General features: G+C 37.4%; 1 protein-coding gene across 1 annotated transcript; it reads left to right on the top strand.

Annotated features, from left to right (window-relative positions):
* The first annotated feature begins 892 nt into the window (after window positions 1–892).
* CTH (cystathionine gamma-lyase) lies at window positions 893–21,919 on the top strand. Its single transcript, XM_010989026.3, has 12 exons — window positions 893–1,226; window positions 4,658–4,739; window positions 6,611–6,706; window positions 7,883–7,992; window positions 10,222–10,353; window positions 13,267–13,324; window positions 13,824–13,901; window positions 14,936–15,088; window positions 16,394–16,515; window positions 17,906–17,958; window positions 21,038–21,176; window positions 21,422–21,919. The coding sequence occupies exons 1-12, from the start codon at window positions 1,059–1,061 to the stop codon at window positions 21,446–21,448; spliced, it is 1,218 nt and encodes a 405-aa protein (XP_010987328.1). The 5' UTR covers window positions 893–1,058; the 3' UTR covers window positions 21,449–21,919.
* The last annotated feature ends 926 nt before the right edge of the window (window positions 21,920–22,845 follow it).

The following is a 22,845-nucleotide window of genomic DNA, read 5'->3' as shown; positions in this document are numbered from 1 at the left end:
ATTATTGTTTGTTTTCAAGGAGTGATCCTTGTGAGAGTAGGGCTCTGAGTGCAGGTGAGTGGTAAATTGGAACTGCTTTGTTTTTCCTACAAAGGATGTTGCTGTCAGTTGTGTAACAACGAAGGCATTTTGTATAAGGATTTGAGACTCCAGTAAGTTTTTCAAAGCCACACTTTTTTTTCATCAGGGAGACCTTCTCTAGGTACTTCAAAAGAAGGTAATGATGTTTGATAAAAGCTCATTTGAATAGCTCCTAGGAAGTTGCCAGAGTTTCGCTTAGAGATCATCACTACAGTAGCTTTACTGTTAAGCAAAATATGACCCTCACTTCTGTTTCAATTAAAGCAAGTACTGGGTCATTACAGAGTTCAGCGTGCCTTCAAAGGCAGGCTGCTCGCTGTTAATGAGAATCCAAGCTGCACATTTGGCAGCTTGGCCCACCGTTTTCTTAACCAATCTCCACTGGGTCGCTTGGGTCTGTCAGCACCGCCCTCAGGACAAAGAGTAGCAGCCGTGGTGGGGAGGGGTCGGGGCCAGGGCTGCGGTGAGAGGGGGTCATCTGTGCGGCTTGTTTACAGGGTACTCGGTTTCAGTGTGAAACCTGTTTTTTTCCGCGTCTCCGGCGAACCTCCGGTTTGAGGTCACACAGACGCCCGGCAGCTTCCCCAGGGCCGGGACTCAGGAATTTCACCCGTGGGGACCAACAGCACGGGGACACAGGGACACCGGGTTCACTCCACATCCTCACCGGGAAGAGGGTTGGCGACGACGCTCCAGGCAACGCCTCCGCTGCCGCCCAATGAGGAGCGGGGGCCCCGTCGGGGCCTTCGCTCATTGGGTCGCGCTGGCTCCGCCCGGGGCGAACGCAACCTTCCCGGCCGGCTGATAAAGCCTCAGCCTCAGAGTCACAGAGCCTTGCTTTTGCGCGCGTACGAGTGGCTACGTGGCCTTCCTTTACCTCTCTTTCGCCCAGTTGTGTCTTTTTCAGGCCCTGACGCCCCAGTCTCCTAGTTTTATCTTCCTCGCTCTCTTCCTCTTTCCTTCCTTTGAAGCTCAGCATGCAGGAAAAAGACGCCTCTCCACGCGGTTTCCTGCCTAGCTTCCAACATTTCGCCACACAGGCCATCCATGTGGGCCAGGAACCGGAGCAATGGACCTCCCAGGCTTTAGTGCCCCCCATCTCACTGTCCACCACGTTCAAGCAAGGGGCTCCTGGCCAGCACTTGGTGAGCTGGGTCTGTCTGGGGCGGTCCAGGGTTGGGCGGTAAAAGAGATGGCTTATAAATTAAAAAGGCACTCAAGTAATTTGTAAGATGTAATTTATGTATCAGAAAGGCGCCCCGAAAGGATGTATACTACGTCTGTAAGCCTCTTTGTCGTAAAACTTTGTATTGGGTGGCACAGTGATTCTATTTATTTTGATAAGCAGGATTGGAAGGAACAGTTTGTCCAACTTGCCATATAGCTTTGGGCTGATGGTCCTGTGATGTTAGCAAGTTTACAGTTCAAAACTGAGTGTCATAATTTCCTTGAATTACCTTTAGCAAGAAAAATTATAAAGATACAGTAAGGAGTCAGTTGAAAATAATTGAGGCTGATAATTCACCTGGAATCAAAATCATTCCCAACAGATATTAATTCCCGGTATTATTCTTAGTAGTTATTAAGTTATTGAGTACTTACCATATGCCAGATACATACTTACATGTATTATGTATTACATATATTGCCTCAGGTAATCCTTACAACCATTCTAGTCTGAACTATGTTCTTATTTCTCTCATGAAAAAATCTGAGATCTAGGGATGTTAAGTATCTAGTCAAAGGCCACATGGCTAGTAAGTGGTGGAGCTGTGATTCAAGTCTGCTGTAGGACCCCAGCCACTCTTAGGCGGTAGACCACACACTGTGCTATACTGCTATAATGCTATAATAATCTAACCCATTGCATCAGTGTGGTTTAGTGATTAAGAGCATAAACCATGTAGTCAGAAGACCTAGTTTTGGATTCTGGCACCACTTCTGAGCTGGGTGATCTTGGGTAAGTTACTTAAACTATCCAAGCCTCAGACTGATCTTCTGTAAATGGGTTAATAATAGTACCTACCACGTAAATTGTTGATAAATATATGTTAAGCTGTATGATACATTATAGTTGTTCAGTAGTTTGGTATTTTGTGGTGTTCAGTTTTACACTTTTTCCATTTGAGCCTCATAACAAACAAGTCAGAGGGCAGGATAGACTTTTATACACTTTTTATAGAAAAGGAACTACCCAGAGTCATAGATGAATGACTTGTGAGGTTTGTGAAAGAGCCCTTTGTGTTAATCAGATAGCTTTTTCTTTTTTGGTAGAATACTTGATGGATCTTGGAGTATTTAAAAGTTGTTGAAGTTCAGAAGAAATTACAGTTGACCCTTGAATAACAGGGATTTGAACTGCATGGGTCTACTTATACATGGATTTTTTTCAATAGTAAATACTACATTGCTACACAGTCCTCGGTTGGTTGAATCCAGAGATGCATAACCACGGAAAAGGAGGGCCGACTACAAGTTATAACACAGATCTTCGACTGAGCATAGGGTCGGCGTCCCTAACCCCTGAGTTGTTCAAGTGTCAACTATAATTAAATGAACTTTGTAGACCCAAAACCTTGATTATACTTCAAACCTTTTTAGTGTGTTGTGTTATATAAGTTGAGGAAAATTATTTACCATGTAGCCCTTTGTGAGGTAGAGTTCTAAGGGCATTTCTACTACTGGTTTAGGATACTTTTCGCTGCCTTATTTTATAATAAAAATGTGTACACAACATGTCTTCCAAGCATGCAGTTTCCTCCTGGTGTAGGGCTTCGTGAATGTGTAGTTGCCCAAACATGTAGTTGCATTTAGTGCAAAAGTTAATTTAGCGATGATAGTAATAACTAAAGGTTTTCAGAGAGTCAGCAGAGAGGGTAACATCCACAAACTCCTCCTAATCCCTTTAAAAAATTAGTGACGAGCACAAAGGAGAATTTGAGGAGCTGAGTGAGAAGCATCTAATTCTCCAGTTCCACTTGGAAAAACGCTGAATGGGTGATAACGTGGGAATTTGCCACTGAAATAGGTTTTCTTCCCCAACAAAGTTAAATCTCTGCAGTGAATATTTATAGAGACACGGGCTACCTTTCTGTGGCAGTAGCCACATGAATCCAGTCTTTTTACCTGTCTGAATACAGCTACAGGTCCCATCATGAAGATGATGGTGGGGAGTGGTTAGGATATCCTGGAGCCTATAAAATGTCTACTCAGTATGTCAAAAACAAGGAAACAAACAGGCAACAAAACTTAAAATAAAATTACTGATACTGGGGGCTCCTGAATCAGAAACAAAGGCGTAAAGAGTGGTTGTGTTTTGTTATGTGCTGTATGAGGCAAAGGGAGAACATTAGACAGGGGAATTTTAGTCTGTGTTTCAGAGAAATCCTGGCTTTGAATTCTGGCTCTGACACTCCCTAGAAGATTTAACTTTCCTTGCTTCAGAGCAGATTGTGAAGATTAAATAAAACGAGTGGATACAGAGAGAGAGTGACTAACACTACATAATATCATTTATATGTGGAATCTAAAAAATACAACAAACTAGTGAATATAACAAAAAAAGAAGCAGACTCAGATATAGAGAACAAACTAGAGGTTACCATGGGGAGAGGGAAAAGGAGAGGGGAAGGTAGGGTTAGGAGATTGAGAGCTACACACTACTATGCATAAAATAAATAAGCTACAAGGATATATAGTACAACACAGGAAAAATAGCAAGTATTTTATAATGACTGTAAATGGAATATAACTTTTAACAATTGTGAATCACTATGTTGTAAACCTGAAGCTTTTGTCATATGGTGCATCAACTATATATTTCAATAAAAAGAAATAAAATGACTGGATGAATACAGCTAGTACAGTGCCATACATGTAAAAGGAATATAATGCAATTTAAAAAAAAGTAATGTCTGAAGCTACTTTGCCAAGAATTATTCTCTTTTTTGAGTCACTTTTGCAGAGCCACAATCTGAGCTTCGAGCGTTTGTAGGATCTGTTCATAGCTTCGTGTTGGATACTAAACAGAACTTGCATCACTTACTTTTGGGAAATGAAATGCAGGTTAGAAATATGTCTACTTTGTTGGTTCAGGTGGTTCCCATTTCCTCATATCCCTAGATTAATGGGTAGAGGTGAGTCTAACATAATAATGATGCTAAAAATAAAAACCATTATTTATCTAGTGGTTAGCACATGCCACGCCTCAAGGAGAGAACTTATTATACATTATCTCGTTTTATCTTCACAACAACTTTATGAACTAGATATCAGTATTTTATTTCCTTTTTACAGGTATGGAAATTGACTCTGGGAGTTGTCAAGTAACTTACCTATTGTCATGTAGCTCATAAGTGGCAGACACAGAATTCTAACCCAGTTTGGCTGACTTTAAAGCCTCTCCACACCACTATGGCCACAACACTGTTATTGCTTCTGTCTAATGGCAAGATATGCCATAGATAAATAACAGAAAGTCATTATGGTATGATGGACCCATAGAGGAGATAGCGATGCTAAGACTCTGATGATAAATTTAAATCTCTTAGGATGAACTATAACTTCTTTTCTTCAGGGTTTTGAGTATAGCCGTTCTGGAAATCCCACCAGGAATTGCTTGGAAAAAGCAGTGGCAGCACTGGATGGAGCTAAGTACTGTAAGTGATTTTCATTTCAGAGTGTAAAATCTAGACTCCATTCTTACACCCAGACAGAAAAGCATACAGGCACAGAATGTAGAACTGGAAAGAAGTAAGGATTAGCTAGTTCAAAACTCTTATTTTTTGAAGATACTGAATTATTTGCTCAAGGTCCCACAAATGGCTTAATATGCATATGTGTAATTTATAAGGTGAAAATAAATATGAATAGAGGCAAAATGACAGAATTTGTTATTTAGTATTCATGTAAATGCACATTTCATCTGAAGCTGTCAGTATAGAGAAATAAAAATCAATTAAGTTTTACAACACTACCTGTGAGAATATAAACTTTCCTATACTTTGGTTCATGCACCTGCTGTTTTGTGCCTGAGAACAGCACCAAGGAACGTTTGCAATAGCCAGGTGCCCTTGACAATGTGCTCTCAGAGATTAGGGATTAACTCAGAATCTTGTGTTTTTTTCCGTGAAGGAAATGATTTGCTGTTAAATCATCTTCGTATATTTTATACAAATGATACTAAGTGGGGGTAGAATAGTGAATAGAAAATAAGAATCTTAAGAGTTTTCTCACAGTAAGAGTATAGGAATCAGAAATGTTAATGTGAGTTAGGGTTTGTTTGGGACTTTGCAGGGGTGCGGAGTGGGTTCTTTTGTTCTGGATGAGGGGATTTTTTTTTTTTTTTTTTTCACTAAACGTGAAATTTAGTACTGCATGGGGAACATTATTTCCCACAGGAAGTATAAAGGCCGAGGGTTCATATGCCAGACACTTTTTTCAAGTGGGCTCCAGAAAACATGGTGTTTTTTAACTGGTGGTAAGGGTTAGCATTCTGTATGAATTCATTTTTGGACCACAGATTTGCCTAGTAGGGAACTGTAAAGCCAACTTCAACTTTTCTGAGAATGACATTTCCAAGTTAATTGGATTCTACTAGTCACAGGTGATTTTTGTCAAGGTGATTTTGTCAGGATATTTTCTTTTACGGTGTGTAATTTGCACAAGGCCAGTTTTTTAAAAAAATTATTCAATTTCATTATTTTTGTTCAATAACAAAAGATTCAGGATCACATTTGTTTAAAAGAGAATCCACATTAAAAATTTTTTAAAAATAAAATTTATTAAATTTATTAGACACGTCAGGTCTCATTTTGAGTTTTGTTAAAACATTTGCTCAGTTGCATATCCATATGGTTAATGAATGAATCATCTTAGCTCTGTTCCTTAAGAATTTGAAATTTTCTTTAGAGTTTGATACTTTTAAACTCTAACTTATCACAGACATAGTAAACAATCTTATAGTTACTGGGGGAAAGGGGATGGGAAAGAATAAATTTGGGAGTTTGAAATTTGCAAATGTTAGCCACTATATATAAAAATAGATTGGAAAAAAAACAAGTTTCTTCTGTATAGCACAGGGAACTATGTTTAATATCTTGTAATAACCTTTAATGAAAAAGATTATGAAAACAAATATACATATGTATATGCATGACTGGGACATTGTGCTGTACACCAGAAATTGACACATTATAACTGACTGTACTTCATTTGAAAAAAATCTGTAATTTAATTGGCAATTGGCCTTTTATCTCAGAATGTTGTGAAGAATTACTCCCTTGAAGCTTTTCAGAGGAATGTTATAACTAGAGCAGAATTATATATTTTTTATTTTAAAGATATTTTATCTTTGAAATAGAAAGGGAGATTTTGTAATGGTGTTAATCAGGGGATTTCTGGTGACCAGTAGTGATGGTTGTCCTTTTATCCACAGAGAGAGGACATAAAATAATGGAAGTAAATATTGTAGGTGTTTTTAACCTACAGGTCTGACTTTTCACTTACTCTAACTTGGTTTTCACTTTAGGTTTGGCCTTTGCTTCTGGTTTAGCAGCCACTGTGACTATCACCCATCTCTTGAAAGCAGGAGACCAGATTATTTGTATGGATGATGTGTATGGAGGTAGGTGACCTCTCTCGTTCGTGTTGTGTCGGCTGATACTTTAAAGACAATAAAATGGGTCCTGAATATGTTAATCATGTTACCAGGATTGTTGATATTAATTACCTTTTCAAGGCATGATATATATATATATATATATATATATTTCAAATACTTCTAAGTAATTAAATGTGACTTCTAGAATATTATTACCATTTTATCCATCTCCTGTCTGAACAAAAAGTTAAGTTTGTAAGTTCTTTGAAGGAAGAGACTTACTTTTAGTGATCATTTTATCCCTCTCAGGAATTTGCAAAATTTTTTGTATTTTATCATAGGTCCCTATTACAGTTTGTTGTTTTGAAATTACGGAAAAATCAAACCTTTAGTTACTATTAAATGCTTTATAAAAACCTCTTGGCAAACACAGGTACAAAATCTTAAAAATTGCTGTTAATTTTTAACAATTCTTTACAATCTTCCTCAATCTTGTATTACTGAGGGTCAGTCTACCAAAAGTCCAGTATATCTTTGATGACGGAATTGTTTTTGCTTTTTTGGTTCATTATCAATAACAGCAAATTTTTCTCTAAATCATATATAAACATCAAGTCCAGAACAGTATTTATAAAAGAAACTATTCAAAGTTGAATGATTTATCTTCTTTCACTATACACCTCTAGTAGTTTGATTTCTGTTGTCTCATTTATTAAAGCTTTCAGAACCACATAGCAAAATGATTGAGAAAGTACAAAAAATAATAACCAATTCTTTTCTATTATCAAAGTATAATCAGATGGAAAATTTATTCTGAACATTTTACTGACATTGGTTCATTTATGTTAGATTTGAGTACTAGGAAGAAATTGTTAAAGATATTGATGTTTTAGGGAGCATGCCACTTAATGTTTAAAGAAGAGAGACAGTGTGTTTGAAGAAACATTTTCTGCTCCATGCCACTTGGTGTGGGTATCAAGTGTATTTTATTTGACTCTTTAACTTTCAGTTTAAAATTTAAGCCTTATGTTTTTTAGTATACAAAATAGTTACACTATTCAAAAAAGTAGAATTGCTTTTAGTTTCTTCTTTATCGGTGATTGACACTTCCTTATATTTTTTAAGTGTTTATACCTGTAAGGAATGAATATTTCTTAATACAATGTTCTTTCCATTTTGTCTGATTTTCTTCTGCCTCAGGTACAAACAGGTACTTCAGGCAGGTGGCAACTGAATTTGGATTAAAAATTTCTTTTGTTGATTGTTCCAAAACCAAATTGCTAGAAGCAGCTATTACACCAGAAACCAAGGTAAATCAGTCAGCTTTCAGTTTTGTCTTTTTCCCTATGATGTTTTGTTTTAATAATTTCTGTTTACTTGTGGATATAACTTAAATCTGAGTAACAAATTTTTACTCGAAGTCAGTGGAAACCATCAAGGGAAAGATAGCTCTGGCTTCTTCTGAGTTTTATAACGTAATGGTTTGGCACATGTATTCTGTAGTGGGATTCAGATTCTAATTCTGTATCACAGTTAGTATAGTATTGGGGGGAAGTTATTTAACCAAGGTCTCAATTTTTTCATCTGCAAGATGGGAATAATTGCACCTGCTTTATAAAAAGGTGTGAAATAAGTGCGATAAGACATATGAAATGCCTATTACAGTGCCCAATATGTGATAACTGTTAAAAAATATGTCGGCAAAAGCACACAATTCTTAACTGCTTTACCAAGCTAGTACTGGTAACAAAAGTCATCACAGAGATTGGGTTTCAGAAAAGAAAGCTTACAAATCCCTAAACACTTAGCACAGTTTTAAGGGTTCTAAGGATTATTTCAGCAAAATAATAGAGGTAGAGAATGGGCCACAAGCAATCCTTAGCCTCCGTCCTGGGAAGCTTGTGTGCCACTGGAAGTGTTTTGTGCCGGAGTGAATGGCATATGTGATATTCTTTCTTGAGACCTCATTGAAATTCTGCATGGGTAAAAGAAAGACCAGTGTCTTTTATAAGTCAGCCTTTTCCAACTTTTTGCTAATGATTAAAAGGTTTGAATTGTACTTAAGATTATGTTGCAGTGAATGCTAAAAAGTTAAACCCTTTTCTCACACAAATAATTACTTTGAAGATTAACAACAGAGTGAGCTTTGAGTGATTAAGGTCTGTTTTCAAAGGAACTTGTTTTTCTTTTTTTTTTTTCTTTTTTAATCTTGCTTGGGAGAAAAGATATTAAAATAGCTGATCTGAGTCTTTCTAAGGGAAGAAAGCAGCTTGTGAGTACATTAATTCTTGTCAACAGAACTTCATGTAGTGGCTTTTTACCAACTTAGTACATTTTTCTCCCTGAAATATCTGCTTCATCATTTGAAGTCGATTTTTAAAATCCATATAAAGTCTACTTTGTATTTATTTACTTATTTTAATTTTAATTGTTGTTGTTGTTGTTGTAGTGAATGGGAAACGTTCTTACCCAGGAATACTTTTTTTAGTTTCTTAAATAGTTCTGTTCTTGTAGAATATGCATTTTTTTTAACTACCTTATCTTTTCTACAGTAAAACTCTGGAGTAGGAAGAGTATTAAACAGTATCTCTTGCCCATTTATATAGGTAATGAAGAGAGAATGATTAACCCTTTTAAAAAGAAAGCTGTAGATAATGTCATTCAGGACAATGGTTTAACAAACAATTCTTTTCTTTGGCCTTTTCAGTAACTATCAAACATCCACAGTGTGCCTGGATTGTGCTAGGTTTTGGGAGACAGATAATTATGATATTGTCTCTTTCTTTCTTTTTTTTTTTTAGGGGGGTAGTTTTGGAGGGGGAAGGTAATTAGGTTTATTTTCTTTCTTTCTTTCTTAGTGGAGGTACTGGGGATTGAACCCAGGACCTTGTGCATGCTCAGCAGACACCCTACCAATGAGCTATACCCTCCCCCTGATATTGTCTCTTTCTTAAATGAGCTGTGGCCAGGTTTTCTGTTGTGTGTATCATTGCTCTTCCTCACTCTGAAACCCATGCTCTTCTTCAAGTTCTGGGGACTTATTTTGTGGTTTCCAGTGCATCTGGCAGCATTTAAGTTACTATTCAGGATGTTTTTGGCATCATAGGGATAGTTCTCTTTAATGAAAATTCCAGAATGTAACCTTAGGCAATCTGTGTTATTTATCCTTGAGAGCAAAATTCCCAGACATTGAACTATGTCTTTGGAATTCATCCCCTTTTTAGTGGAAAATAATTATAATGATTAACTTGAACACTTTTCTGCTTCTATGTACACTATCTCATTTGATCTTTACAACAGCTGTGTAAGGTAAATATTATCAATCTTATTGTATAGATGAAAAATTGGGGGAATACAGAGGGTTAGTTCCTTAGCTATGACCTCTTAGAAGTTCATGGGGGTTAGGATTCAGACTGAAAACTTTAAACTTTGTCGTCCATGGTCTTTCAATGTCGCCTCCCAGATGGTTACAATATATGAGATGTATGTTAGTACACTGTATGTTTTACAAACTATTGTCATTTACTGAATTGTTATAGCTTGTTTGGATTGAAACTCCCACAAACCCTAACTTGAAGATGATTGACATTGAAGCCTGTGCTCATATTGTCCATAAACATGGAGACATTATTATGGTCGTGGATAATACTTTTATGTCGGCGTATTTCCAGGTAAGCGAAAATGATTTTTTTGGCATGATGAGTAGACTACACAGATACCTGTAATTAGGAAAGGAAGGACTTACTTACTTTACATTAATGAACAAACTCATGAAATCTAATCATAATTATTGATTAGACAAAGAATTAAAATTGGATTTTTTTTCTACCATTAGTTAATATCTTTTCAACCCTAGGATAATATCTTGTATGGGACTTCGTGTGTTTTAAGTGTTGTTTTAATATATTGAAACCTGGCTAAAGTTATCTTATTTTTAGTCTCTCTCTCCCCCTCTCTCCCTCTCCCCTTCCCTCTCTGTCTGTATATATATGTATGTATGTGTGTATATATATATATACATATGTGTATATATACATATACATATATACATACATATATATCTGGCTAACCTTCCAAATAAAAGGAAAAGAAAAGCTGTATCAGTGATGTCTCAGTGATGTGTATTGCACATATTATTTCTCCATTTTCTTCCTTCTTCCTAGTTTGTCTTCCCTCGGTGCTTCATAGACCGTGCCTGGCCCTCTGTATCTTTACCTTATTGGTACCATGAATTCCTACCCCATGTTTCACATTGTGTGTGTAAGTACAGCTCCTCTTAAACTATTTTCCTGCCTACCCCTCTACATACATGTCTTCCCCACTCAAACCCTCCGTCTCATCCTCCATTCCCTTTCCATTTTGCTCCTACTCTTTTTCCCGGGCTCTTCTTCCTTTCTGTTTTGCTCCTTTTGGTAGATCACCTTGGGATCTCTCTATGGTTGACTAGTTGTCTGCCTTTCCCCCCACGTTCTTCTCTTTCCAATGAGTAGCCTAACTGTGTTTCCCTTCCCTGTTAGGAGTTACCGTCTCCCCGCCCTTCCTTCCTGTCTGTACCTTGTGGTCATTCTTATAACACTTCTTGTAGTTCACCTTTATTCTGCGGTTCCTGAAACCCCGGCTCACTTTCTCCAGCTCTTCAGTTAGGCAGATGTTTGCAAGCTCACCTGTTTACTTCCCCCTCTTCTGTTCCGAGTCCCTGAAGTTGGCCCAGGCTGCTGCTTCCCTGTGAGTGGCCAGCTCTCTGAGAGCTTACACAAACCGGTCTTCACTCTCCTCCATTTTATTCAGAAGGCACTACCATGTTGCATTTCCCTTTCCTGGAACACATTTCCTGGCTACACTGCAGTTAGATGAGCTGTCTGCCTCGGGCTCATGCTGAATCTTTGGCTGCTTCTTATGTCAGGTGAAGCAGTCTGTTTGCAAGTGACAATCTCCTGGCATCATCTGTTTGTCCCTGGTGATTTTCACCCGTGGAGTCTTTATCCCAACTCCTTACCCCCAGTTACCCCTTCAGCAGGCCAGCTGGTTCAGTGTGAAGTTGCTCTAGCTGAGTCATAGCGAGTCCTGCATATTCCCAAAGAGATCGCGGGGACTGATTTAGCCTGGGCCTGCCCAGGTTACTCATCAGGCCGGGCCCTTTTTCTCCTATTACTGTCACTACAATAGATCCAGTTTTTCTACCTTTCTGAAGCCCACATCACATTCCTCACGCCAGGGACTGCAGTTTGCTTCATTTCAATCTGGATTCATTCCAGTCGAATTAATCAGAATTACATTGTCCCTAGGCAACCACATGCATTGGTTCCACAAAGCAAATCTTCTGAAAAGGGTATCTCATTGTTTTAACCTCATGAAAACTGGATGTAGCCTTTCTTCCCTGCTTTTTGTCTTCTGGATTTTCTATAAGTCTCACAAAAGGCAAAATGGACATATCAGCATAAGGTTTCAGATTAGAACCTCTGAATCCTGGGTGTGAGTCCTGACTCCCCCATTTTTTTAATCTGAGTGACCTGTTTTATTTTCCTTAGTCCTTTTTCCCCATCTGTACAATTGGATTTTGTTGAATTAGTTAGGTAATACATTTTGAACAGTGCTTCACTGAGTTTTGGAAAGTGTTTAACATGGTTCTCTGTGCCTTATGAGGTCAATAGTTGCTACTGGTTTTTATTTGTCCTTCTGACCATAGAGTTTATAGAATGTTGGCACTGGAAGAGACCTTACACATCATCTGGTTTGACCCATAACTTTAGAGAGATGTAGAGAGTGCTTTGAACAATGCCTTACTTAAAACATCCTATTTTTGAAACTCTAAATGAAAAGCCCCATAACCCCCAGTTAGTGAGGTTAAACACGCATTCTCTCTCTCTCTCACACACACATGCACACACGCAATTTATTTTAAAGAAAATGTAAATGGAAAGATGTTGATGTTGTATTGTTTAGTGAGTAAGTTGATTATAACTTTAATTCTCACTGTAAACAAAGACGTTTAACACTAAAGGATTACTCTTCAGGAAAATTGGGTGATGGAAACCAGTAGAAACAGATTTCTTTATGAGTAATTTTACACTTGACAAAACTAGTATAAATAAAGAGTAACTGAGTCAAGATCATGACAAATCGAATGAGTAATCACAAGATACATTGTAATATTTTAATGATTAAAAATTGAAGCAAATGTTTTATTACTTGACATAGCAATTGCTGACAGTTTATGTCAACTATTCTATGCATTTACTGAGTCATAAAATGCCAAGATCTCTGTTGTAGGTAATAAGTTTAGGGGCCAGTCAGCAATTGCTCTGAAGAAACAAGTTCAGAAGACTTGTTGACCTGGGCTTGTCTGCTATTTCTAGAAAATAAGTGCCTTTGGGTTGAATACGGGGTCGAATACTTTGTATTTTTATTTTGGTGGGAGGGAGGAAAGGGAAAGGTAATATCCCGGATAACTGGAAACTTTTAAAGTATATACATATTTTAGAAAAGTTAGAAAAGAATGGATTTTACAGGAGCAAATAGGCCAGTTATGAAGCATATTTTCAAGTGATTTCCCGTTTCAAATACAAACCTTCTATTCCTTTCAGCGGCCGTTGGCTCTGGGAGCTGATATTTGTATGTATTCAGCAACAAAATATATGAACGGTAAGACATGCACAGTCTACGCTTTGAGTGTTCGTTTCCATGGAAAGATGAAAGTAGCATAAGGCTTGGAATTTGGATCTCTTTTCTTCTGCTGTTATTTGAGTTTTCTCTGTGACTCCTATAGAAAGTAAGACAGTTATACTTTGATTAAGTTATTAGGTTAAATATGGCATTTCATTTATAGCAGACAAAACTATGCTCATGATTTATCAGAAGAGGGTTAAAATTTACTTTAAAAGGCTATAATTTTATCTTGCTGACAGCTTAAAAAGTGTCATTTTTATATGATTTTAATTTTATTGTTTTAAGTACACTTTTTGCTACTATCAAATTGAATAAAGTGTCCTTAAACTTATTCTATAGGGCTTTTTCCCAGGAGTTTTTTCAACTGAAAGTCACATTTTAGAAATTATAAAATGAGAAATAAACATACATTATTTTTAACCTAAAGGTATTCTATATTTTTTTGTTTTGTTTTATTTTGTTTTTATTTTTTTAGGCCACAGTGATGTTGTGATGGGGTTAGTGTCACTTAATTCTGAGAGCCTTCATGATAGGCTCCGTTTCTTACAAAATTGTAAGTATTCAAAAGCCTGAATTTCCCTTTCTGCTCTCAAAGTGGCTATATTTGGTATTTGTGTTTCCACTAAATGTTGTGAAGTAATAGCATTCTACTAATTTAGGAGGAAATGAGAAATAGAGGGAAAAGTAGAAAAATTGGATTATAAAAATACAAGTATAAAATAACACAGCTTTACAACTTTACCAAGGAACAAGTTTTATTATTTTTCAAATCCATGTTAATTTTGATAATATTTTGGTAAAGCCCAAATGACTTTTTTAGTTTTAAGACTTAAAGAATTTTTTTTTTAACATTTGGAATGATGATGGCTTTCTAATACTATGCCTTTTATATCTGGAATGGTGGTTAATTTTAAATAGCACTTAAGATATAAAGTTATATTTTTCAACAGATGTCTAAACATCTGTTTTCTGTCTAGATTGTTTAGTTACCTCAGGTATAGCTAAGGGTTTGTTTAAAGAGCTGCAATTTAACCACTGTGATTGTTAAAGTAATAAAAGGGGGCACTGAGGAAGGAAACCAAAATTTACTGCTTCATAAATTCCTTTCATTTATAAAAAGAAGGAATGAGATACGTATCCTGGAGACATGGGAAATCACAGGCTGCTTTAGACAAAAGCTAAATAAGATGTTGGCAGAATATTCAGTAATAAGAGGAGCTGAACTGCTGTTTTTCTGTATATGTTATAATACTTCTTCAAAGAAATACAAGATTAAACTATGTGCATTATGTCATTTCATTAAAACCACAGGGCTATCTGTGCTCATATTGGAAAGTTCATATCACTGTGTTTGTACTTGGTTTTCTGGATGTTCATTTCCTCTCCCATTTTAAAGCCCATTTCCGTAAACATGTTTTATGCTTCGTTCTCACGCTTCTAATTTGATGTATTAATTTTTCCCACTAAAAGTCAAAGATTGGGCTTTGTACTAGCTTCTCGGAGTCACTGTAATGAAAAAGAGTGGTGAGAGACTTTTCTGGGTCCCTCCTCACCTTCAGACTAACCTGGGACATGCTCATTTCGCAGCTCTCGGAGCTGTTCCATCTCCTGTTGACTGTTACCTCTGCATTCGAGGTCTGAAGACACTACAGATCCGCATGGAGAAGCATTTTGAAAATGGAATGGCAGTTGCTCAATTTTTAGAATTGGATCCTCGGGTAGAAAAGGTTATTTATCCTGGTATGTCAACCTGCTTTCTAAGCACATGTGTTTACACTAGGATTTTAAGAGTTATCCTAAGCATCCTGTTTGTGTAACTTTATTTCTACGTTAGGTGCTTTTGTCTATTTTTATGTTGTTCACTTATCATTGAACACTGCTGTGTGTCAGGCTTTTTGATGGGTTTGATGGTAAAGAAGATAGATGTAGTCTTTGGCTTAGTGTTGCCTATGGTCTAGTGGATGCTTAAATATTAAGAAATTACATATTAGATGTTCCTGTGATGGTCTTTAGCGTGAAGGTTTGTGTATACCTATTCCAGGATCGTAAACTTGTACTTTCCAGTTGATTTGCTTATAATCTTATCAATCTGCTATTTTGCACTAGCTCTAACTTTTATCTGCTGTGGATTAAGACTTGATACTTACCTAGCTGAAACTTCCCTGGAAGCTCTCATACTTGGTTTTTTGTTTGTTTGTTTGTTTTTTTAATTCCTTCACCTCTCACATCTAGAAATGCTCATACAGAGTTAGCACTTACATGCTACTCTTTGAACTTATTTCACCATCTTTTAAATTGTGGTAGTTTTAAGTAAATAGTTATTTTAAACTCTTTGAAGATATGCAGCCATATAGTCTTGGGGTGTACAGGAGAATTAGGTTTGACCCCTGCTCTCAAGGAATTTGGATAAATCAAGGCAAAAGTACATGAGATTAAATGCCCTAATATGTACACTAGGTAAAGAGCTGTTGACTGGAGTGTATTTTGAACGAAGAGGGGGAGGAACATTTTGGGCTGTGCACTGAAGAATGGGTAGCTTTGGTTAAGAGAGGGTATGGATGAGGCACTTCAGATTTTTTCAGTACATGTTTATCAATTGCCAACTGTGGGCCAGGCTTTTTACTAGGAACTGGGATCCAATTAATTAACAAAAGAGATAGCTTTCTCCTCGTGGAGCTAGTCTGATGGATAAGACAGATATTGAGCAGGAAATTACAGAGGATATATTTAACAGAGGGAAGAGGGCAGTCAGAGGGGAGACTATTCCAGGTTAAAGGAACACCATGTACAAAAGTTGAGTGTGGTACCACTGGTGTAAAGAAAACTGGCTTCACTAGAGCATGGAGAGGCTAGAAAAGATAAGTCAAAATGAAGCTAGAGAGATGGGCAGGGGCCAGAACAAGAGGTCAGATGTGAAAATGGCATAAAGCTCATTATTAGGCTTATTTGCAGTTTACTTAAGAGAATGGTGATTTTTGTTGTTGTTGTTCTGAGTGTATATGTGTGACTCTAAAACAAGACTTCCATTATACCTTATGATTACAGGGCTGCCTTCCCATCCTCAGCATGAGCTGGCAAAGCGTCAGTGCACAGGTTGCCCAGGGATGGTCACCTTCTATATCAAGGGCACCCTTCAGCATGCTGAAACTTTCCTTAAGAACATAAAGGTAAAAGTTCAAAATAGGTTTTTAAATTGTAGACATTAAGCCCTTCTTATAGCATTATTATATTCATTATTTCTCACTTCCACCCAACTCAGATTAAGGCTTTTGTACCTACAGGTCACACCCACAAGCCATGAAAGGTCATGAAATGCATTGGGTTGGAAAATGACTTAAAAAAAACAGGTGCAGTGGCAGCTATCTGAGTATGCTCACTTACTTAACTCTCCAGACACTGCCATCAGTTTGAGAGAGGCAGAATGCTGTAAAGCATTGGTTTTTTAAATTTATTGAAAAGTGAACCACCTCTTCAAATGATAAATATTATGTGAAGCCTCAGTAGTGTGTGGTCAGTGCACTGCCTAAAGAGGCTGTTCTGAAATCTAGCCTAGGAATGGCTTTCTAAACCCTGTGCCTCCCAGGCTGCATCTGCCTGGAGTGAGGGAAAGGAGGCTTTTGTCTAAGTTCACAGAGGCAGGAGGCTCTCAGGGGCCCTGCGAGAGAGGCCTGTGTAACTCCATACCCTGGGCTGGCGTTGAGCTCATGCAATAATGTATTTAAGACTCTGAGTTTTATCCATTTAATTAATTAATTAATTGAGTCAATTATTTTTCATGTTATTTGGAGGGGAGGGGAGATAATCAAGTTTATTTATTTATTTATTTTAATGGAGGTGCTGGGGAGTGAACCCAAGATCTCATGCATGCTAAGCATGCACTCTGCCACTGAGCTATACCCTCCCCCCCAAAAGACTGAGTTTTAAATACTATAAATCTAAAGAAAAGGATGCTGCTAGATTAGTGAAAGTCCTCCTGGTTCTAAAATTTGTCTACTTCTAAAATCAGAAATATAATAGTGTATACTTTATTTAACACAGTTTTGAGAGTAATTTTTAATACATCTGTAAAATTTTATGAGACTATAACACTAAATACAACTGAGTTTTTTTCCCTTCTATCCAGGAAAGAGTTAAGTAGATGTATTAATTTAATAAGTGATACATATTAACAAGTAAGCCTTTATAACTTGATAGACATTAAGAGACTTTTATTTAAAGAGTAACCACAGAGGTAGGTCTCTTATGTAATAATTCTGAGGTTTTAGTGCTCAGGTTAAATATTATTTAAGTATGAGGTCAAATAAGGAAGGTATAGAAGGGTCACTCTGATAAACTTAATGCTTTAGAAGTTACATAATATGTCTAATTGCTTAAATCATCGTTATGGATTTTATTCTCGTTTTTTCCTCCAAGTGTTTTACCCAATTTGCAGTTTATTCATAATTGCCGCCATTTCCCATCCCCCGTGCCAGGGTCACTTTATTTAAAAAATTTATTTTTAGATTTTCGTATTTTTGTTTCTGTGGAAGACCTAAATGAGTGTTTTCTTTGCCATAGTTATTTACTCTGGCTGAGAGCTTGGGAGGATATGAAAGTCTTGCTGAGCTTCCGTAAGTATATTTCTGTTTTTCTCGGTATTTTAACTTTGATTTCAACTTGAATGATTGTTTAGAATAGGCATAGGATAAAATCAGGGATAATTCAAGATATTTAGCAGTAACAGCAGCACCTTACTATGAAATTGGAATGGACTCTAACTCAATAGAATGGAGATCCTGATGAAATCTAATGGGGGCTGCTAATCAGAAAGCTGTGTCCTCCCAAATTTTGCTTTTTCCTTATTTGCCTGAAGGAGATTCCAGCAGTTAATTCTCTGACCTCTGACCCAGGGCTACTTGTTCTGCTCTACTCTGCCCTGGAAGGGAGGTTGGAGACTTTGTACTGGAAGGGCTGTTCAAGGCTCCCAGGGAAACAGAATGTGTTTCTGATAAAACACCTCTATATGCTCATTTGTCAGAGGAAGGCTCTACTAGTTACCGTGAAGTCTGTTTATTTTCTGTTCTCTGTGGGGTAAACCTTGAATGGCTCCATGTTGTCTGCAAGATAAACCCCCAATCTAACTTAATATTGCTGGTCCTTCACTACCTGACCCCACCAAATCATCTAATTTTATCAAAGTACTGGAGGATATTAGAACACAAAGCAGCCTAATATGTAGTCCATCCAACAGCTTATCTTATAGACAAAGGAACAAAGATTCAGAAAGTCTTGCTGATTACTCAAATGTCATACACGAATATGTTAGCAACTTCATTCTTGAGGCTTTGCATCAGAAACAGTGAGGTGGGGGAGGTTAAAGCAGCCTGGATCTGGATTTGAGACCTCGTTCCATCAATCACTTAACTTTTGAGCTTCAATTTTTCCATCTATACATTGGCATTAATAATTAACATAGTGATTATTATTTATTGATTACCTGTTCCAGCAAACATTCCTTAGTTACATCCTGATTTTACATTATGTTTCTATGCCCATATATTATAATTATTATAGGCATAAATCAGTATTATTACCTAGTAATTTTCAACCATATTAAATGCATTGTGTGTTCCTGTGTTTTAATTTTCATGAACATTTCTGGAATGACAATGTGCTGAGGAATGTCAGGGTTTACCAAAAATTAGGCACATTTCCTGCCCTCTCATAGTAGTTTGTAGTTTATGGGGAGAGGCAGAGTCATTTCATAAAGTTAAAAAAAATATGATGTCCAAATAGTGATTCAAATAATCAAGATAACCCACAGAGGGTTTTTGTTAGTCTTTTAGGAAGATGCTTGCTAGTAAGTCTGGATGCACAAGAGGGCACACTCAGCATATGAAATTGGTTTATTTTTCATAGTAATGAAATGTGTATTACTTTAAGGCTCTCTTAAAAATAGACCTGGCCTGATTTATTTAGAGATTTGGTTGAAAGTTGCGTGGCCCGCAGGCCCTCCAGCTAGGCTATACCCCCAGTGCCAGTGGGAGAGTAAATGTAGGTCAGGGCTTGTCTGTTCTATCAGCCTCACTCTGTGTCTCTCAACAGTGCTGCAACCAGCGCAGCACTGCAATCAGGGTGGAGGGAGCAGAGCCAACGTGTACTCTGGTCTCCGAGCCTAACAACACGTGTTAACCTGGTGGCCTTAGAGAAGGTACTTATCCTCTCTCAATCTCAGTTTCCTCAGTTGTGAAATGTGGATAATGCTGTATGCAGCTCTTAAGTTGTAAGAACCTTGAGGGAAAGAAATCTGTAAGCTAATGCCTCGATCCATATTAAGTACTCAATACATGTTAACTACTATTATGAATTACTGTTTCTTATTGAGCATCTACTACATTCCAGGTACTTGTAAGTGCATCATAAATGTTCCTTCCATCAATGACTGTGACAGACTTTTGAGATAGGTGTTGTGTCCAGTTTTTATCCATTTAAAAATATGAATTAGTGCACATAAATGATTTAGTTGAGCACCTGCCTCATGGTAAATGTACAATAAATGACTGCTATTGTTATTTCAGATGAGGAAATCAATTCTGAGCACAGGTAACTTTTACAAGCCCACACAGTCAGTATGTGGAAGGGCTGAGATTCATACCCAAGTCTATTGGTCTCAGAGGCTAAAGTTCTTGTTTCAATGCATTCAGTCTCTGTTAAGGAACTAAGAGCCTTAAAAGGCAGAACATTTCAAGGAGGACATCTGTGCGTAAAACTTCATTAGAGTGATAAAGGAAGATGTTCATTTACTTTGAGCACAACTATCATTTTCTTCCCATGGGCCTGAAGTGAGTTAAGAGAAGGCAATTAGGCTTGCCTTCTGATGGTGGGAGGGAAAGGAAGGATAAGCATTGGTGGCAGTGTACATCTTAGTGCTCAGTCAGCCTCTTTGCCACGATGGCTCAGCCTGCAGAGATTTCTCCCTGCTCTAAACTCCGCCCAGCCATTCCTACTGTCCGTACTTGTTTGATATCCACTGTAGACTATTCTGTTTTGTCACTCGCTGTAGTGTTTATCTCCTGCTTTGCTATCTAGGGTAAAGCAAGTATCATTCTTCTTGGTTTTCCAAGTCTTGCTGCAGTAGGTGCTTTAGCCTTACACTTGTTGATGATGACAATGAGTTGCTAGATGGTGCTGGAATTCCTAGTGCTTCATGATTGCTACTGGTGATCCTGGCTTGTCTTTCCCTGATCTGCCTCAGGAGGTCCAGTTCTGGATTGATCCTTCAAACCAGAGAGAGTTAATTCTGGCCAGCTTTTGGTCCAGGAGGTGTCCTGTAATTCCAGCTGGTTGGTCATAGGGTGTATGACTTCCGGCCAGGGCCTCATTCAGGCTGGTGTTAGAGTCCACACACCGGAGGCTGTCTCTTGCCCTCCTGCCTGGGGATGCCTTGACTGGCACCTCCACTGTCCGACTGAGTATACCTTCCCGATGGTATAAAAAATATACAAGATCTTGGTTTTTTTTTTAAAATCATGACTAGAAGAGATAATTTTCACAATTGAAAAATTTATTTGCCTATGAAAATTTACAGGTGTGTGAAGCATTTGATATTTAGAGTAGAAAAATTTTGAAGATAATTGCAATTTATGAGATAGAAACATGCCTCCACTGGTACAATATAGTGATCAAAAATTTGGTTGCTTTTTCTTCCAGGGCAATCATGACCCATGCGTCAGTACCTAAGAGTGACAGAGAAGTCCTTGGAATTAGTGACACATTGATTCGACTCTCTGTTGGCTTAGAGGATAAACAAGACCTACTGGAAGATCTCGACCAAGCTTTGAAAGCCGCAGTAAGCTTTATTTTAGTGTGTGTGCTTCATCTTGGGAGCAGGGGGCCTTATAATTATGGAGTAGCCTCACTGAACTGCAAAGGTTTCCTCTTCCCTCGCTACGATAGGCAGGGTGTATAAATGCACAGGGAACTCAGTCGAAGTGCACATTTAAAAGATGGTCATCTTCAGAAGAGGATTCTTGGGTGGTGAAGTCTTTGCCTGAACGTTTAATAACGTATTTTTCTTGTGCACTGTTAATACAGCACCCTCCAACTGCAAGTCACAACTAGCATTCCAGCACTGCTTTTAGAATTTGCTTCCTGAGAAGATCAAATCTTCTGATAATTTGATGGACCATTAACGAGCCTTCACAGATTTTTCAAGTGAAGATTTTAAGGCACCTCATTACCCTTTCACAGCTGCAATCTTCCAGGGAATCATCGCTTTTAAAAACAGTTTCTTCTTTCCCTTATTGTAATTGACTGGTCAATTCTGTTAACTTCTTTTTGTTAATTTTGGTGTACATTTACCTCAGAAGGAGGTGAGATTTATGCTTCTACTGGGGATTGTATTGGTTTTTCAAGCTTAAGATTTATATTGATCGTGTTTTCAATATAGTGGTGATTCATTTTTGATGTTTTCTGAGGAATTTAAATTATTGTTAAATCAAGAGTGATTTTTGTTATATTGCTGAAAGCAGCACTCAAGGCAGTGGTTTACACTTAATTACCATAAGCCAAAAATAAAATATTTGAAACATCTACTGTGAAATTCTACTGATTTAAGGTTGTACTTAACTATTTAAAAAAAAAATCTTATTATCAAATGCATCCTATTGTGATATTCCTATATTATGTGGTATTAATTTTTATTCCTGGGCCCTTTTAATTCCCAATTCTCAGAGATCTCAGCCACTGATGTTGATATTTATAAATTCAGTTATGTAAATTTGATGCCCAAATCTTAGTGTTTGCAAATTAGTTATAAAATCTGTACGTGGCAGGTGAAAAGCCACTTTTACAGATAGAAATATTATGTTTTATATGTTTATCTGAAATGTAAATTTGTTGAGGCTAAAGGAAGAAACACTTAAAATCTTTCATAGTTAAGTGCATAATCATCAAGTTATTGTCAGTAAGTCAAAGCCAGTTAGATTTTTTAAATTGTTTATTCTAAAGACTTCAGTCATGTTTGCCATCACCACCTGTTACAGTTAAAAAAGCCTGTCATTGAACTTGATTAATGATAGTGCTGGCTAGGAGGAAAATACATTAAAATACATATTCTTACATACTGTCCATATTCTCAATTATATGTATAAAGTTTGTAAAAAATTCTCTTTATAGGCAGCAGCATTTTGAGGCTAGTTATGTCCCACTGTGGTTTCTGGCAGACTTGATTTTTTGCCATCTCAGTACCTTCGTGCTGTGGCAATAAACAAAAGACATTTACATGAGAAAGGCAAAAGCTACTTATTTTAAACTTGCAAGGGGGTCAGCTACTGTCATTAGCTTTTTGTCAGACTCAAACGAAAAGCAGAACATAAGGAAGGGTAGAAATTTTAGTATCTGTTGATGTGGATGAGAAACTAAATTATTATTACAGAAGTTACCATTTAGCTTCCTGGATTATCACTAGAGATAGCAATCAGGTTTCCCCACAAGTCTGCCTGATAGCAGCTGGCTTC

The sequence above is a fragment of the Camelus dromedarius genome, chromosome 14, assembly GCF_036321535.1.
Source record: "Camelus dromedarius isolate mCamDro1 chromosome 14, mCamDro1.pat, whole genome shotgun sequence".
Classification (NCBI taxonomy): Eukaryota; Metazoa; Chordata; class Mammalia; order Artiodactyla; family Camelidae; genus Camelus; species Camelus dromedarius.
The sequence above is the reverse complement of the archived record's forward strand: the minus strand, read 5'-3'. Positions and strand labels throughout refer to the sequence as shown.

What these genes read in the sequence shown, in the direction of transcription:
- CTH (XM_010989026.3), top strand. Translation starts at nt 1,059, where the DNA reads ATGCAGGAAAAAGACGCCTCTCCACGCGGTTTCCTGCCTAGCTTCCAA. An exon ending in TTATGTCGGCGTATTTCCAG is followed by an intron (nt 10,354 to 13,266) that starts GTAAGCGAAAAT and finishes TATTCCTTTCAG; the next exon opens with CGGCCGTTGGCTCTGGGAGC. An exon ending in AGAAAAGGTTATTTATCCTG is followed by an intron (nt 15,089 to 16,393) that starts GTATGTCAACCT and finishes TTATGATTACAG; the next exon opens with GGCTGCCTTCCCATCCTCAG.